Raw genomic sequence first — 15,996 nt, 5'->3', positions numbered from 1 at the left:
CTTAGGAAGCATCATGATGAACAAAGCTAGAGGAACTGATGGAATTCCAGTTGAGCTATTTCAAATCCTAAAAGATGATGCTGTGAAAGTGCTGCACCCAATATGCCAGCCAATTTGGAAAACTCAGCAGTGGCCACAGGACTAGAAAAGGTCAGTTTCCACTCCAATCCCAAAGAAAGGCAATGTCAAAGAATTTTCAAACTACTGCACAATTTCACTCATCTCACATGGTAGCAAAGTAATGCTCAAAATTCTCCAAGCCAGGCTTCAACAGTACCTGAACTGTGGACTTCCAGATGTTCAAGGTAGATTTAGAAAAGGAAGAGGAACCAGAGATCAAATTGCCAACATCTGTTGGATCATCAATAAAGCAAGAGAGTTCCAGAAAAACATCTATTTCTGCTTTATTGACTATGCCAAAGCTTTTGACTTTGTGGATCACAATAAACTGTGGAAAATTCTGAAAGAGGAATACCAGAACACCTTACCTGCCTCCTGAGAAATCTGTATGCAGGTCAAGAAGCAACAGTTAGAACTGGACATGGAACAATAGACTGGTTCCCAATCGGGAAAGGAGTACATCAAGGCTGTATATTGTTACCCTGCTTATTTAACTTATATGCAGAGTACATCATGTGACATGCTGGGCTGGATGCAGCATAAGCTGGAATCCAGATTGCTGGGAAAGATATCAATAACCTCAGATATGCAGATGACACCACCCTTATGGCAGAAAGAGAAGAAAAACTAAAGAGCCTCTTGATGAAAGTGAAAGAGGAGAGTGAAAAAGTTGACTTAAAACTCAGCATTCAGAAAACTAAGATCACAGCATCCAGTCCCATCACTTCATGGCAAAGAGATGGAGAAACAATGGAAACAGCGAGAGACTTTATTTTCTTGGGCTCCAAAATCACTGCAAATGGTGACTGTGACCACAAAATTAAAAGGTGCTTGCTTCTTGAAAGAAAAGTTATGACAAACATATATGACAGGATATTAAAAAGCAGAGAAATTACTTTGCCAACAAAGGTTCGTCTAGTCAAAGCCATGGTTTTTCCAGTAGTTGTATATGGATGTGAGAGTTGGACTACAAAGAAAGCTGAATGCCAAAGAATTGATGTTTTTGAACTGTAGTGTTGGAGAAAGCTCATGAGAGTCCCTTGGACTTCACAGAGATCCAACCAGTCCATCCTAAAGGAAATCAGTCCTGAATATTCATCAGAAGGACTGATGCTGAAGCTGAAACTACAATATTTTGGCCACCTGATGCAAAGAACTGACTCACTTGAAAAGACCCTGGTGCTGGGAAAAATTGAAGGCAGGAGGAGAAGGGGACAACAGAGGATGAGATGGTTGGATGGCATCACGGACTTGATGGACATGAGTTTGAGTTAGCTCCTGAAGTTGATGGACAAGGAAGCCTGGCATGCTGTAATACTTGGGGTCACAAAGAGTCAGATATGACTGAGTGACTGAACTGTACTGAACTTATATGACAGCTGTGACAATACAATCTAAGAAAAATGTTTCAAATGAAGTTCAAGACAACTAAATGCTACCAGAGCCATCTTATGGAAAATAATGAACAAGTCTTTGGTCAACCCAATATTAACTACTGTTATCATCCTTAAACTCTTGGGAAAGTGACCCAGAGTGCTTTTCAGTATGTAGTTACCACAAATGCTATCTCATCGTCAGTGCTATCCTTCTAGCCCTGTTCCAGGCCTCTAGAATATCCTGCTGCTGCTGCTAAGTCCCTTCAGTCTTGTCCGACTCTGTGCGACCCCATAGACGGCAGCCCACCAGGCTCCCCCGTCCCTGGGATTCTCCAGGCAAGAACACTGGAGTGGGTTGCCATTTCCTTCTCCAATGCAGGAAAGTGAAAAGTGAAAGTGAAGTCGCTCAGTCATGTCTGACTCTTTGCAACCCCATGGACTGCAGCCTACCAGGCTCCTCTGTCCATGGGATTTTCCAGGCAAGAGTACTGGAGTGGGGTGCCATTGCCTTCTCCCTAGGATATCCCAGGAGAATACAATTAGCCTGGCCTGATATACTTAGCAAAGGAAGGGATCTCATGAACCCATGTTAGGTTTAGTCTTTCCATGGAAGAAAGGTGTTGAGAAACTAAGTAAGAGATATATTTCTAGGTTTTATCCTTTCTGTAATAGGATTGTGAGCTTAATTTAATATTTTCACAGTGATGGGAGCCCTGAAGTTGATGAGTGGACATAGTTTATGCAAATCATTTTTTATGTACCTCACAAGGCAACTGTTATTTCAACTTCAGAACTAATATAGTGCTTGCAATCGGGATCTCAGAAATAGAACTTTGCAAAGGGACACTTCTGTAAGTCTCCTCCCTCTCTGTGAGAGAAATCTTTATTACAGTAAAATCCAAAATTCTGAAGAGTCCCTGCAGAAGATTACACCAAAATTACACTCTTTCATTCTTCCTGAGGAATTTAATTACAATCCAGGTTCCTGGGAGGACCCAGAAAACAGGTGTGTGTGAGAGATCCAAGAGCAAGTTGAATCTCAAGGCTTTGGGTTGGGGATGCCTTTCCAAAGCAGTGTATGTTCATGTGTTCACGCATGAATGTGTATGTGTGTGCATGTGTATAAACTCGACCACTCTGAAGCATCCTGGGCAGTAACCATGCCTTCACTTATTACTCCTACAAGTTAAATACGTAGCCAGAGGAAAAGCACCTTCTCCCTCTCTCCTTCATATTTTATGCTAGTCTATCCAAATGAAATCAGATTGAAATGAGCATCAGGGAGCTCCCAGGTGCCCTAGTGGTTAAGATTCCAGACTTTCACTGCCATGGCCTGGGTTCAATCCCTGGTCAGGGAACTGAGATCCCACAAGCCATGTGGCCAAAAGAAAAGAAAAAAAGGAAAAGAAATGAGCATCAACTTTATGGAGAGTAAGATGCATGAAATGCCAGTAGGAAGCTGGGTGTGTGAGCAAAAGAGACACTGTTACCAGGCAACCAGTTTGGTTCAGCCCTAGTTTCCTTGGTGATGATGGTGTGAGGGTGTGGGGGTGGTTTGTTTTATATAAAGACTCCAGTTCTTCCTCCTCCTTTCCTCCTTCCCTCTTTCTCTTTCTTAGGAAGAGTTGGAATGTATCTTCTCTTATCCATTCTCTCCCTGCATCACTGCCCATCTCCAGTTTTGGGGTTTGGAATCAGACACAGGTTCAAATTACAAAAGAGCCTCTGCTACTTACTAGCTGTGTGCCTCTCAGCAAGTTATTTGCCTCTATAAACCACAGGCTCTTAATCTGTGAAACGTATATAAAAATGAGACAATGTATGTCACGCACTTAGCACGAAGTTTGACAAAAAATTATTAGTTAAGATCAGTAGAAGGAAATTGCTTCCAGTTGGTAAATCTCAGAAATGGCTGTGGCCATCACGTTCTCAGAGCACTGCTTGGTGCTGGTGGTGGGGTTCTGGGAAATAAGGTTGGGGATGGGAGGGAAAACATAAGATGAGATACACAGAAGCATTGATTTCTCTTCCTTACCCCCTCATTTATTCTCAGTTGGAGAAGCCTCTCCCTAATGAAAAAGGGAACCTGAATCATTCTATCCAGAAGGGAGGGAGGCAAGCTTGGCAGCTATTACTAATCAGTCACTAATGCTAGGGAAACCTCCTTGCTTACCGTGGACATCAATGACTGTGAGGGCCCCGAGGGTGAGTCGAGCTCCACTGCTCAGCTTCCCTCGCACCAGCTGAACAATCTGTGCAATCTGATCATTGCTCTTCTTCAGAAAATCCTGGCAGGGGCATAGGAAGGAACAACGTGTTAAGTTGTATTCTCCTGGTAATTCCTTCTCTGGAATGATACCATCCACACTCCATGGTCCAAACCAGACTCCTAGATGTCATCCCTCAACCTCCCTTTCCCTCAGGCCCAGTCATTAACCTCAAGACAGATTTCAAAAGCATAATGCCAACTGAAAGAAGTCAGATTTGAAAGTCTAGATACTGTATGATTTTACTTTTATAATGTTGTGGAAAAGATAAAACTATAAGGGCATAAAACAGAATGGTAGTTGCCAAAGGCTGAGAATAGTGACTACAAAGGGCATGAGGAAAATGTTAGGGTGTGTGGAACTGTTCTGTATCTTGGCTGTGATGATGGTTACACAAATGTACATGCTTGTCAAAACTCAGAAATGCACACTAAAAAGGATGAATTTTACAATATATATAAATTAGGCACTAAGCCAGAATTAACAAAAATGATTGAAACTCTTTTAGATTAAAGTAGACAAAGGAAACATGAAGCTGCTGCTGCTGCTAAGTCGCGTCAGTCGTGTCCGACTCTGTGCGACCCCATAGACGGCAGCCCACCAGGCTCCCCCGCCCCTGGGATTTTCCAAGCGAGAACACTGGAGTGGGCTGCCATTTCCTTCTCCAATGCATGAAAGTGAAAAGTGACAGTGAAGTCGCTCAGTCGTGTCCGACTCTTAGCCACCCCCTGGACTGTAGCCCACCAGGCTCCTCCATCCATGGGATTCTCCAGGCAAGAGTACTAGAGTGGGGTGCCATTGCCTTCTCCAAGGAAACATGAAAACTAAATATAATTCTGTATTGGATCCTAAACCAGACAAAAGATGAGTTTAAAAGGTTAAATAATAATATTGTATCAATGTTGTTGGATATTGTACTGTGGTTATATAAGATGTTAATATGTTAATATACCTGGATGAAGGGTGTATGGGAATTCTTCGTATTATTTTTGCAACATTATTTGCCTGTCTGACATTATTTCAAAATGAGTCAAACAATAAAAAACACTGGGACGACCCAGAGGGATGGTATGGGGAGGGAGGAGGGAGGAGGGTTCAGGATGGGGAACACATGTATACCTGTGGTGGATTCATTTTGATATTTGGCAAAACTAATACAATTATGTAAAGTTTAAAAATAAAATAAAATTAAAAAAAATTAAAACAGATTGCCTAACTAAAAAAAAAAAAAATGAATGAAGAACATATGAGACCACCCTATGCTCATCTCACCTTCCTTATTTTTTTGTTATGTGCTTCTGGGCAAGTGCTTTTAACCCTCTGTGTCTCAGTCTCCTCATCTGTCAAATCTAGATAATTAAAGCTATTCTTCAAGAGATTTTGAGGAGTAAGACCCTGACGCTGGGAAGGATTGAAGGCAGAAGGAGAAGAGGGTGACAGATGATGAGATGGTTGAATAGCATCACTGACTCAATGGTCAGGAGTTTGAGCAAACTGCAGAAGATTGTGAAGGACAGGGGAGCCTGGCGTGCTGCATTCCATGGGGTCACCAAGAGTTGGACAGGACTTAGCAACTGAACAACAACAAATGTAAAGAACTTGGCACAATGTCTGGTATGAATAAAGTGTCCAGTAAATAGTGGTGGTTATTATTATTAATTATAATATCCTTGCTATGCTATGCTAAGTCACTTCAGTCGTGTCTGACTCTGTGTGACCCCACAGACGGCAGCCCACCAGGCTCCCCCTTCCCTGGGATTCTCCAGGCAAGAACACTGGAGTGGGTTGCCATTTCCTTCTCCAATGCATGAAAGTGAAAAGTGAAAGTGAAGTCGCTCAGTCGTGTCCGACTCTCAGCGGCTCCATGGACTGCAGCCTACCAGGCTCCTCCGTCCTTGGGATTTTCCAGGCAAGAGTACTGGAGTGGGGTGCCATCGCCTTCTCCAATAATATCCTTAACACATAGCATAAAAAAGTCTTTAAAAAATATTTATTTATTTGTTTGGCTTCACAAAGTCTTAGTTGAAGCATGTGGGTACTTTAATTGCAGCACGTGGGATCTTTAGTTGCAGCATGAGAGATCTAGGTCCCTAACCAGGGCTCAAACCTGGGCCTCCTGCATTGGAGGCATAGAGTCTTAGCCACCGGACCACCAGGGAAGTCCCCTAATTGGCTTTTGGATGCATCCCTGGTGCCCTCGGTATGTCTGCAAGCCACTGGGGACAGAACTGTTCTCCACATCTCTCTTAACCACACACATTACACAGCAATTCTGGGCAGATTGCCTTTAGTTGCTGGAATGCACCGTGCTTCTCGTTGTCCGATTTTTGCACATTTTGGTCTCTCTCTCTCATGCTCTTCCTCCTGATCTGTGCTTGACTACTCCCTATTTATATTTTATGTCTCCTCTTAGACCCTGTTTTTCTGGGACATCTTACCCTCTCTTACTTTTAGTTTTCTCCTTCCTTTCCATGATTTCTGGATCCCTGTACTTTCCTTATCACAGCTTGATAAAGGAACCTTTAAAAAAAATCTTTCTCACTTGACTGTAAATTCATGTCAAGGACAATGACTGTTTGATTCACTACTAATTCCCTTTCCCTAGCAAAGTTCCAGTTGCAGATATCCAACAAATATTTGTTAAATGAACAATAGGTCGGTGATAGATGAATGGATAGAAATTCTGTACCAACAACTTTAGGATGCCAAGGCACATCATTCAGCATGCATGGTACTCCAGAGCTTGAATGTGTGATGGGAAGCATTCTATTCTTTACAGGTAGGAAACTGTAGCACACAGACGCAGTTGCAAAAGTCAGAATTTTTAGTGTTTCTAAGGTTTCAAATAATGTACATGAAAGCAGTTTTCAAGTGTAAACTACAACACATCTATTAGGATTATGAACAATAAATCTGTAAAAAGTGAAGCTGCTTGTTGTTCAGTCACTCAGTCATGTCCAACTCTTTGCGACCCTGTGGACTGCAGCACAGCAGGCTTCCCTGTCCTTCACTATCTCCCAGAGTTTGCTCAAACTCACGTCCATTGAGTCAGTGATGCCATCCAACCATCTCATCCTCTGTCACCCCCCTTCTTTTCCTGCCCTCAATCTTTTCCAGCATCAGGGTCTTTTCCAATGAGTTAGCTCTTTGCATTAGGTGGCCAAAGTACTGGAGTTTCAGCCTCAGCATCAGTTCTTCAAATGAATATTCAGGGTTAATTTCCTTCAGGGTTGACTGGTTTGATCTCCTTGCAGTTCAACAGACTTTCAAGAGTCTTCTCCAACACCACAATTTGAAAGCATCAGTTCTTTGGTGCTCAGTCTTCTTTATGGTCCAACTCTCACATCCATACATGACTACTGGAAAAACCATAGCTTTGATATGTAGACCTTTGCTGGCAAAGTGATGTCTCTGCTTTTTAATATGCTGTCTATGTCCAATTTGCCATAGCTTTACTTCCAAGGAGCAAGCGTCTTTTAATTTCATGACTATAGTCACTGTCTGCAGTGATTTGGAGCCCCCAAAATAACGTTTGCCACTGTTTCCATTTTTTCTCCATCTATTTGCCATGAAGAGAAGGGCCAGATGTCATGATCTTAGTTTTTTGAATGTTGCGTTTTAAGCCAGCTTTTTCACTTTAGTCTTTCACCTTCATCAAGAGGCTCTTTAGTTCCTATTCACTTTCTGCTGTTAAAGTAGTAGCTGCATATCTGAGGGCTGATGATATTTCTCCCAGAAATCTTGATTCCAGCTAGACTCCAGTCATCTAGCCAGGGATTTCATATGATGTACTCTGCATATAAGTTAACTAAACAGGGTGACAATATACAGCCTTGACATACTCCTTTCTCAATTTTGAACCAGTTCATTGTCCCATGTCCTGTTTTAAGTGTTGCTTCCTGACCTGCACACAGGTTTCTCAGGAGATAGGTAAAGTGGCCTGGTATTCCCATCTCTCTAAGAATTTCCCACAGTTTGTTGTGATCCACACAGTCAAAAGCTTTAGCATAATTGATGAAGCAGAAGTAGATATTGCTTTTGGAATTGCATTGCTTATTTATATGATCCAGCAGATGTTGGCAATTTCATCTCTGGTTCCTCTGCCTTTTTAAAACCCTGCTTGTACATCTGGAAGTTCTCACTTCATGTACTGCTGAAGTCTAGCTTGAAGGATTTGGCACATAATCCTACTAGTATGTGAAATGAGTGCAACTGTACAGTAATTTGAACATTCTTTGGCATCACCTTTCTTTCGGATTTTAATGAAACCTGACCTTTTCCAGTCCTGTGGCCACTGCTGAGTTTTCCAAATTTGCTGGCATGTTGAGTGCAGCACTTCAACAGCATTATCTTTTAGGATTTGAACTAGCTCAGCTGGAATTCCATCACCTCCACTAGCTTTGTTTGTACTAACGCTTCCCAAGGCCCACTTGAATTTACACTCCAAAATGTCTGGCTCTACTTGAGTGGCCATACCACTGTGATTATCTGAGTCATTAAAATCTTTTTTTGTACAGTTCTGTGTATTCTTGCCACTTCTTCTTAATCTCTTCTCCTTCTGTTAGGTCCTTGCTCTTTCTGTTCTTTATTGTGCCCATCTTTGCATGAAATTTTCCCTTGGTATCTCCAATATTCTTAAGGAGATCTTTAGTCTTTCCCATTCTATTGCTTTCCTCTATTTCTTTTCATTGTTTACTTAAGAAGGCTTTCTTATCTCTCCTTGCTATTCTCTAGAACTCTGTATCTTTCCTTTTCTCCTTTGCCTTTCACTTCTCTTCTTTTCTCAGCTATTTGTAAGTCCTTCTCAGACAACTATTTTGCCTTTTTGCATTTCTTTTTCTTGGGGATGGTTTTGGTCACCACCTCCTATACAATGTTATGAACCTCCATCCATAGTTCTTCAGGCTCTATGTCTGCCAGAACTAATCCCTTGATCTATTTGTCACCTCCACTGCATAACTGTAAGGGTTATACTCGAATGGCTAGTGGTTTTCCCTACTTTCTTCAATTTAAGTCTGAATTTGGCAATAAGGAGTTCATGATCCAAGCCACAGTTAGCTCCTGGTCATGTTTTTGCTAACTATATAGAGCTTCTCCATCTTCAGCTGCAAAGAATATAATCAATCTGATTTCAGTATTGACCATCTGGTGATATCCATGTGTAGAGTCATCTCTTGTGTTGTTGGAAGAGAGTGTTTGCTATGACCAGTGTGTTCTCTTGGCAAAACTCTGTTAGCTTTGCACTGCTTCATTTTGTACTCCAAGGCCAAATTTGCCTGTTAGTCCAGGTATCTCTTGACTTCCTACTTTTGCATTCCAGGCCCCTGTGATGAAAGGACATCTTTTTTTTTTTTTGGTGTTAGTCTTGTAGGTCTTCATAGAACGTTTTAACTTAGCTTCTTTGGCATCAGTGGTTGGTGCATAAACTTGCATTACTATAATGTTAAATAGTTTGTTGGAAATGAACTGAGATCATTCTGTCATTTTTGAGACTGCATCCAAATACTGCATTTTGGACTCTTTTGTTGACTATGAGGGGTACTCCATTTCTTCTAAGGAATTCTTTCCCATAGTAGTAGATATAATGGTCATCGGAATTAAATTCACCCATTCCCATCCATTTTAGTTCACTGATTCCTAAAATATTGATGTTCACTCTTGCCGTCTCCCGCTTGACAAAATCCACTTTACCTTGATTCATGGACCTAACATTCCAGCTTCCTATGCAATATTTTTCTTTATAGCATGGGACATTACTTTCATCCCCAGACACATCCACAATTGAATAAAATTTCTACTTTGGCCCAGCCTCTTCCTTCTTTATGGAGTTGTTTTTCCACTCTTCCCTAGTAGCATATTGGACACCTACTGACTTGGGAGGGTGGTGCTTATCTTTCAGTGTCATCTTTTTGCTTTCTCATTTTGTTCATGGGGTTCTCAAGCCAAGAATACTGAAACGGTTTGCCATTCCTTTCTGCAAGGTACCACATTTTATCAGGCCTTGACTAGCAAGGACATGCCTTCAGCCACTCCCTGTAGCTGGATGACACGCCTGGTGCCCTGGCTGTCCCATTGCTGGTCCATGTTCAGTGTGTAGACCTTCACAGGCTGCAGCGTGTCTGTCAATGTGCTGTCCGGCGGGATGGAGCCAAGGCCCTGCTGGAGTTGCTAGGAAGGGGGTCTACAGAAGGCTGGAGCCAAGGCTGGAGGATGCCCAGGAGTGGAGGGCTCCCTGGCCTTGCTTCTGCTGCTGGCCAACCTGGGGACAATCTGCTGCCTGCATGGCCCTCTGCTGACTGAGCTCTGGCCCCTCCTTTCCTCCCCTCCAGTTCCTCGGCATTATTATCCAGACTCAGCAAGTCCGGCTGCCCGGAAGGGAGTGCGCAGTGCTTCTTGGCCTCCTGCCCCATCCTGCTGGGAACTTGGGGCGCTGGCTACTACCCTGCTCCTGCCTCGATCTCCCCATGATCTCTGTGAAGCTGCTTCCCTTGCCAAAAATTGCAACTTGATCAAATACTAATGCTCTAATTTTAATGTATAAAGCAAAATATAGCAAATTAAAATATATTCTGGCTCCCAGATAATCATATATAGGGGGAATAACAGCAGATCTGATGCGATAATCATAGAAAATTACACCGTGGTGAAAATGTTGGGAATGGAGTTACCATTTACTCAGTCAAAAAATATTTATCAAGCAACTTCTTGGCACTGCAATAACCCCCTGAGATATAATAATGAGCAAACCAGACATGGCCTTTTCCCTGTGGGGTTTATAGCCTATGATCTTGATACTGAATAACTTACCAGCATCTCATTTAACCCTGCACAGTAGTAAGGTGTGGTGGTATGATTCTTTTCATTTTATAGACAAGGAGACTGAGACTCAGGTTAGGTAACTTGCCCATCGTCACATAGCTAACAGGTAAAGGTGTCAGAAGTTGAACTCAAGTCCATCTAGGTCCTGAACTCTCAAGTATAGGCATTAGTGGCAGAGTTAAGGGGAAATATGTGTCTGTATCTGAAGATTAGCAGGACCTGAGTATTCATGGTTTCAAGAGAAAGTTGAAGAAAAAGCTAGAGGTGGGTGAGTGTTGGACTGGGCGTGGTAAAAAGGGATATGGTGGAGAAAGAAGAGAGGAAAACAGGACCAGGTGGCTTCTCGGCACAGGAAAAAGATGAAGAGGTCTCTGTTGGTAGAAATTCTGCCAGGTTGGCACTTGGAAGGAAAGGATGATAAAAGTTAAGATCCTTTAGCCTAGAATTTCCATCTAGGAAGAAATGTGAGAGTTCTTGCACTACAGAACTTGAGGACAGTCCTAATTCCAAACATGTGTCCTGAAGCAAACCCTGACTTCTGTGACACCATGGGGCTATTTATGTTTTCTTTAGAAAAATGGCACTCTAATTATACATCATTCAAATCATAATCTAGCTTAAATCTCCTCTATAAGCTTCATGACAGGCTCACTTACCGGTAGGGTCTTTTCAATCAGGGCTTGGGAAACCTCCTGGGTCCAAAAGATGGAGGAGACACAGATAACCACCTGGCCAGGCCATTGCAAGACCCACTGATTACGGGGGACCTGGGAAAGTGCAGGAGGGCAGTTTGCAGGGTCAGTTCATCTTGTGTGATTTAAACTGACTTCCTAAAATATCCACCACAATCTTATCCCCTCAACAAAAACAAAAGTCATCCCCAGCCTCAAAGGTTACATACAAGTCTTAACATTTCTGGGATTATTGATTTATGTCTTCCTCCCTGAATTTTATAGAAAAGAAAAAGATCCTCACCAACAATTTCATTAATCCCATCACCTACAAATTGGCACTTGCCATCTACATCTACAAGGATTAATTATGAGCTGCTGCAGCTGCTTACATTCAACACCCCTCTGAAAGGAGTTCAGGGTGATCAGGAATAAGTCACTCTAAGCTCTGGGAAAAACTGGCAGAACAGGTCTTCAGATAGATATTTTCAGGAGATGATTTTATGAGCCCAATTCTTGAAAATCCTCTTATCTAGAAAAACACTAAAATCCTTCATGGTGGTATCTGCTCCTTGTGATTAGCAGTAACCTTCATGAGACTAGAAAAAAACCTTCTGTAAATAATATGTGCTTGATTGTGCATACTCCCCCTTCACCAAAATCATATATACACTGACCTTCCTTCCTTTACCTCTTTGGAGCAGTTTCTCAGATGTATCTGAAATGCTGTCTCCTGGCTATAGTCTTCATTTTGCCCCAAATAAAACTCAGCTCACAACTTTCACAGTAACAGGGATAGGGTACAGGGACAAAGTAGGTGATTAAATAGTTAATCTCACTAGGGGATTGTAAGTAGAATAAATATAGGAGACCCCTGTAAGTTAATGACTATGCAAGAAAGCAGGTTTGCTTAACTATAAGACCAAGCAGCTTGTTTAGCAACAAAACCATGCAACAGAAGCATAAGACGTGCCCCCAAACAATAAAACAATGGGGGCATGAAAGCCACATCTTTCCCAGTGAACTCAGTACGTTAACAACCCCTAGGACACGCTCTCTGCATGCATGAAAAACAATAATCTGTGGAGCTAGCTTGGTCATGTAGGGACAAGAAAACTCCCCTGCCCAACTTGAAGGAGGAGCTCATGATGGAAGCACAATGTCTACTTGAGAAAGACAAAGAAGTTCTTCCTTTACCCACTTTTTCTTTGATTATGAAACTGTAGCCCCGTAGGTTCTTGGGGCATGGTATCCTCTTGCCTGCCCACTTGTAAGCCTCACAAGCATCTTCTTCTAATAAATCCCTTTTTACCTATCACTTTGCTTCTTGCTGAGTTTTTTTCCTATGCTGAGACATAAAGGACTATGGTAATGGAGCTGTTTTCAATGTTGTGCATTTTTTTCAATCAATAACTCTTTTTTTTTTTAATGCTCCCATCTAGGGATTTTACACAGTTATAATCAAGGTGTTGTTCAGAAAGTATTTATATAACTACTCTTTTTGATAGCTACATAATATTGCAATACTGCTCCACAATTTTTATAGCCATGACACCCCCTAACTTTTTTAAACTTCTCTGTACATAGATAGAAATTATCCATAGAAGGCAAATTATGGCTTGAGAGCCATGTCTGAAGTTAGGTTGTAACACAGTCAGGCCATTGTTGAACCTATCATCTAAGCATGCTTTTGCACTACAAAGGCAAGGATAAATAGTTGTGATTGGTGTATATTGCCTGCAGAGTGAAAATCATTTGCCATCTGGCCCTTTACAGAAAAAGCTTGTCTGGCTATAGATGCAACTGCATGAAATAACTTCATGCAGGTAGCCATTTTTCTTTAACTTTTTATTTATAATGTATCGGGGGACAAAGGACTTGGTTTTTCATTTACAGTACAAATACTACGGAGAGAGGCAACAGCGTCAGTCCTGGGTACATCAGTGGGAAGGTGTTAATTGGATATTCCTTCTTTAATGGAAAAAGTCCTGGGGGTAGGGGTGGGGCCTCAAAGTTAGAAACACTTAAAATAGAGGAGACTAAAGATCTAGTCAAATTTCTCACTCTCCTCTGTCACTTTCATCAAGAGGCTCTTTTAGTTCTTCTTCGCTTTCTGCCATAAGGGTTCATGGGGTTCTCAAGGCAAGAATACTGAAGTGGTTTACCATTTCCTTCTCCAGTGGACCATGCTTTGTCAGAACTCTCCACTGTGACCCATCCATCTTGGCCCTACATGGCATGGCTCATAGTTTCACTGAGTTAGACAAGGCTGTGGTCCATGTGATTTGTTTGATTAGTTTTATGTGGTTGTAGTTTTCATCCTGTCTGCCCTTTGATGGATAAGGATAAGAGGCTTATGGAAGCTTCCTGATGGAAGGCTCCTTGGAAGAAGAGTTATGACCAACCTAGACAGCAATTTAAAAAGCAGAGACATTACTTTGCCAACTAAGGTCTGTCTAGTCAAAGCTATGGCTTTCCAGTAGTCATGTATGGATATGAAAGTTGAACCATAAAGAAAGCTGAGCGCTGAAGAACTGATGCTTTTGAACTGTGCTGTTAGAGAAGACTCTTGAGAGTCCCTTGGACTGCAAAGAGATCAAACCACTAAATCCTAAAGAAAATGACTCCTAAATATTCATTGGAAGGACTGATGCTGAAGCTGAAGCTCCAACGCTTCGGCCATCTGACATGAAGAATTGACTCACTGGAAAAGACCCTGATACTGGGAAAGATTGAAGGAAAGATTGAAGGGGACAACAGAGGGTGAGATGGTTGGATGGCATCACCGACTCAATAGACATGAGTTTGAGCAAGCTCCAGGAGTTGGTGATGACTGGCATGCTGCAGTCCATGGGATCGTAAAGAGTTGGACACGACTGAGCAACTGAACTGAACTGAAAGATCTAGTCTGCCAACAGTAAACTTAAGAGTAATTGTGACAGGTTCTTTTCCCTTACGCCTTCTGTTATACAAGTCACCTAAAGCTTTGGGAGCTAAATGAGTTGTGCCCTTTGGAGTGTCATCTACAAATTGCCACTTGCCATCTACCTCTATACGGATTAAATCATGTGCTGCTGCAGCTGCTGATTTTCAGCATCCCCTAAAAGGAATTCAGGGTGGAGAGCAGAAATGAGGCACTCTGTGCTCTGAGAAAAACTTGCAGCATGGGTCTTCAGATAGACATTTTTCAGAAGCCATTTTTATCAGCTCAATTCTTATATCTCCTTCCATCTAGAAAAGCACCAATACCCTTCATGGTGATGAGTGCTCCTTGTGACTAGCAGAAACCTGAAAAAATATGTGCTTGATTGCATGTATTCCCCTTTCACCAAAATTACATGTATACTGACCTGCCCCCTACCTCTATGGAGCAATTTCTCAGAGGTGTCTGAAGTGCCATTTCCCAGACTACAGTCTTCTTGTTGCCCCAAATAAAACTTACCTTGCAATTTTCACATTGTGCAATTTTTTAAAGTAAACAGGGCATGTGCAATGCTAAATGAAAAACCTAGGGGAGGGGATGCTTAATCAGGAAGAGGCTCTAAATAAACCTCTTGCCATCAATTATTTTCACAGAAAGGACTGGCCCACAGCAATCAAAGGGTTCTGGCTCATAGGATATACTGGTATGGGCTGCTTGTAATTGTAAACCTTTCATATTCAGAACTATATATACTGCCCCAGGATTTAAATGGAAAAAGAAGAGAGGCACAGAGGGGTCAGGTGTTATATATCAGGAGAGGGATGGGTTTTAGTGGAAGATGGGCTTCCATTTAACCTTGGCCCCCACATTTTTCTTGGTGTGCCAACACCCTGGCATGTGTGCCCCAGTTTTCATTTACCTGGACATATGCTTCAATCCCAAGTTTAATAACTTCCTGCATACTGGCAAGCATCATCTGTTCCACCTGCAGGAGCCATTTTTCCACCATGCCCTGCAGGTTGAGACAGACAGAGAAGACAGTTAACCAAGCCTGGAGGGAGGGACCATGGGCAGAGGCCAGCTTTCTCTCAGCAAAGGGTTGGAGGGAGGCCAAAGGTTTGCACACCTTCAAGCCAATATTCTTTAACTATTGGTTAAACTTATTTACTGTATTCTCAGAAGTGTATGTTTCAAAAAAGGGACAATAGAGACTTTTTAACATACATTTCTTTCACATTTTCTGAAAGACAACTTCACAGGAGACAACTGACACATTTATACTTTAGATTGAGAAATAATATATTGCCTGTCATGTCATTAATTAAAGAAGTTGCAGCCACCAGCAATTGCAGCCACCCTGTATCCCCTGAAGGTGAGCCCTGAAGGAACTCAGGAAGGAGACAAAGAATACCTGCCTACAAGCTACAGTCACCGCCAAAGGTGCAGCTTGAGGAAACTCAGGATGTGAAAACACAGGATACTGGCCCCAGATAGCTGAGGTGGATATCAAAGGACTGATTTCAGTGAGCCCAGACTCTTGCATCTTCTCATACATATAAAAGCAATAAATTCCTTAACTCGTGCTATCTGGTTTTCTTTCATTAACAGTAATCTTTTGACATTCAGAAGTCACAAAACTCCTAAATATTCTGGCTCCCCTCCAACCTCCAGCAGTTTTCTCAGGCTTACTTGAGATGCTGCCTCCCTAACTTGACATCCTAAGAATGTATGCTGAATAAAACAGAACTCAACTTTTAGGTGGTACATTTTTTTAGTCTACAAGTTCATAAAATAAACTGTCCATTTCTAATTGAACAGTT

At 42.0% G+C, this 15,996-nt stretch overlaps 1 protein-coding gene across 1 annotated transcript in view; it reads right to left on the bottom strand.

Annotated features, from left to right (window-relative positions):
• The window catches only part of DNAH3 (dynein axonemal heavy chain 3), a 247,929-nt gene that overhangs the window by 153,658 nt on the left and 78,275 nt on the right, over window positions 1-15,996 (bottom strand). Inside the window, exons 28-30 of the mRNA XM_070362916.1 lie at window positions 15,096-15,188; window positions 11,239-11,349; window positions 3,670-3,784 (exon numbers count right to left, since the gene is read on the bottom strand). Of these exons, the coding sequence (XP_070219017.1) occupies window positions 3,670-3,784; window positions 11,239-11,349; window positions 15,096-15,188 (319 nt within the window). The remainder of the gene's footprint in view (window positions 1-3,669; window positions 3,785-11,238; window positions 11,350-15,095; window positions 15,189-15,996) is intronic.

The sequence above is a fragment of the Bos mutus genome, chromosome 25, assembly GCF_027580195.1.
Source record: "Bos mutus isolate GX-2022 chromosome 25, NWIPB_WYAK_1.1, whole genome shotgun sequence".
Taxonomy (NCBI): domain Eukaryota; kingdom Metazoa; phylum Chordata; class Mammalia; order Artiodactyla; family Bovidae; genus Bos; species Bos mutus.
This window is presented reverse-complemented; position numbering and strand designations above follow the sequence as displayed.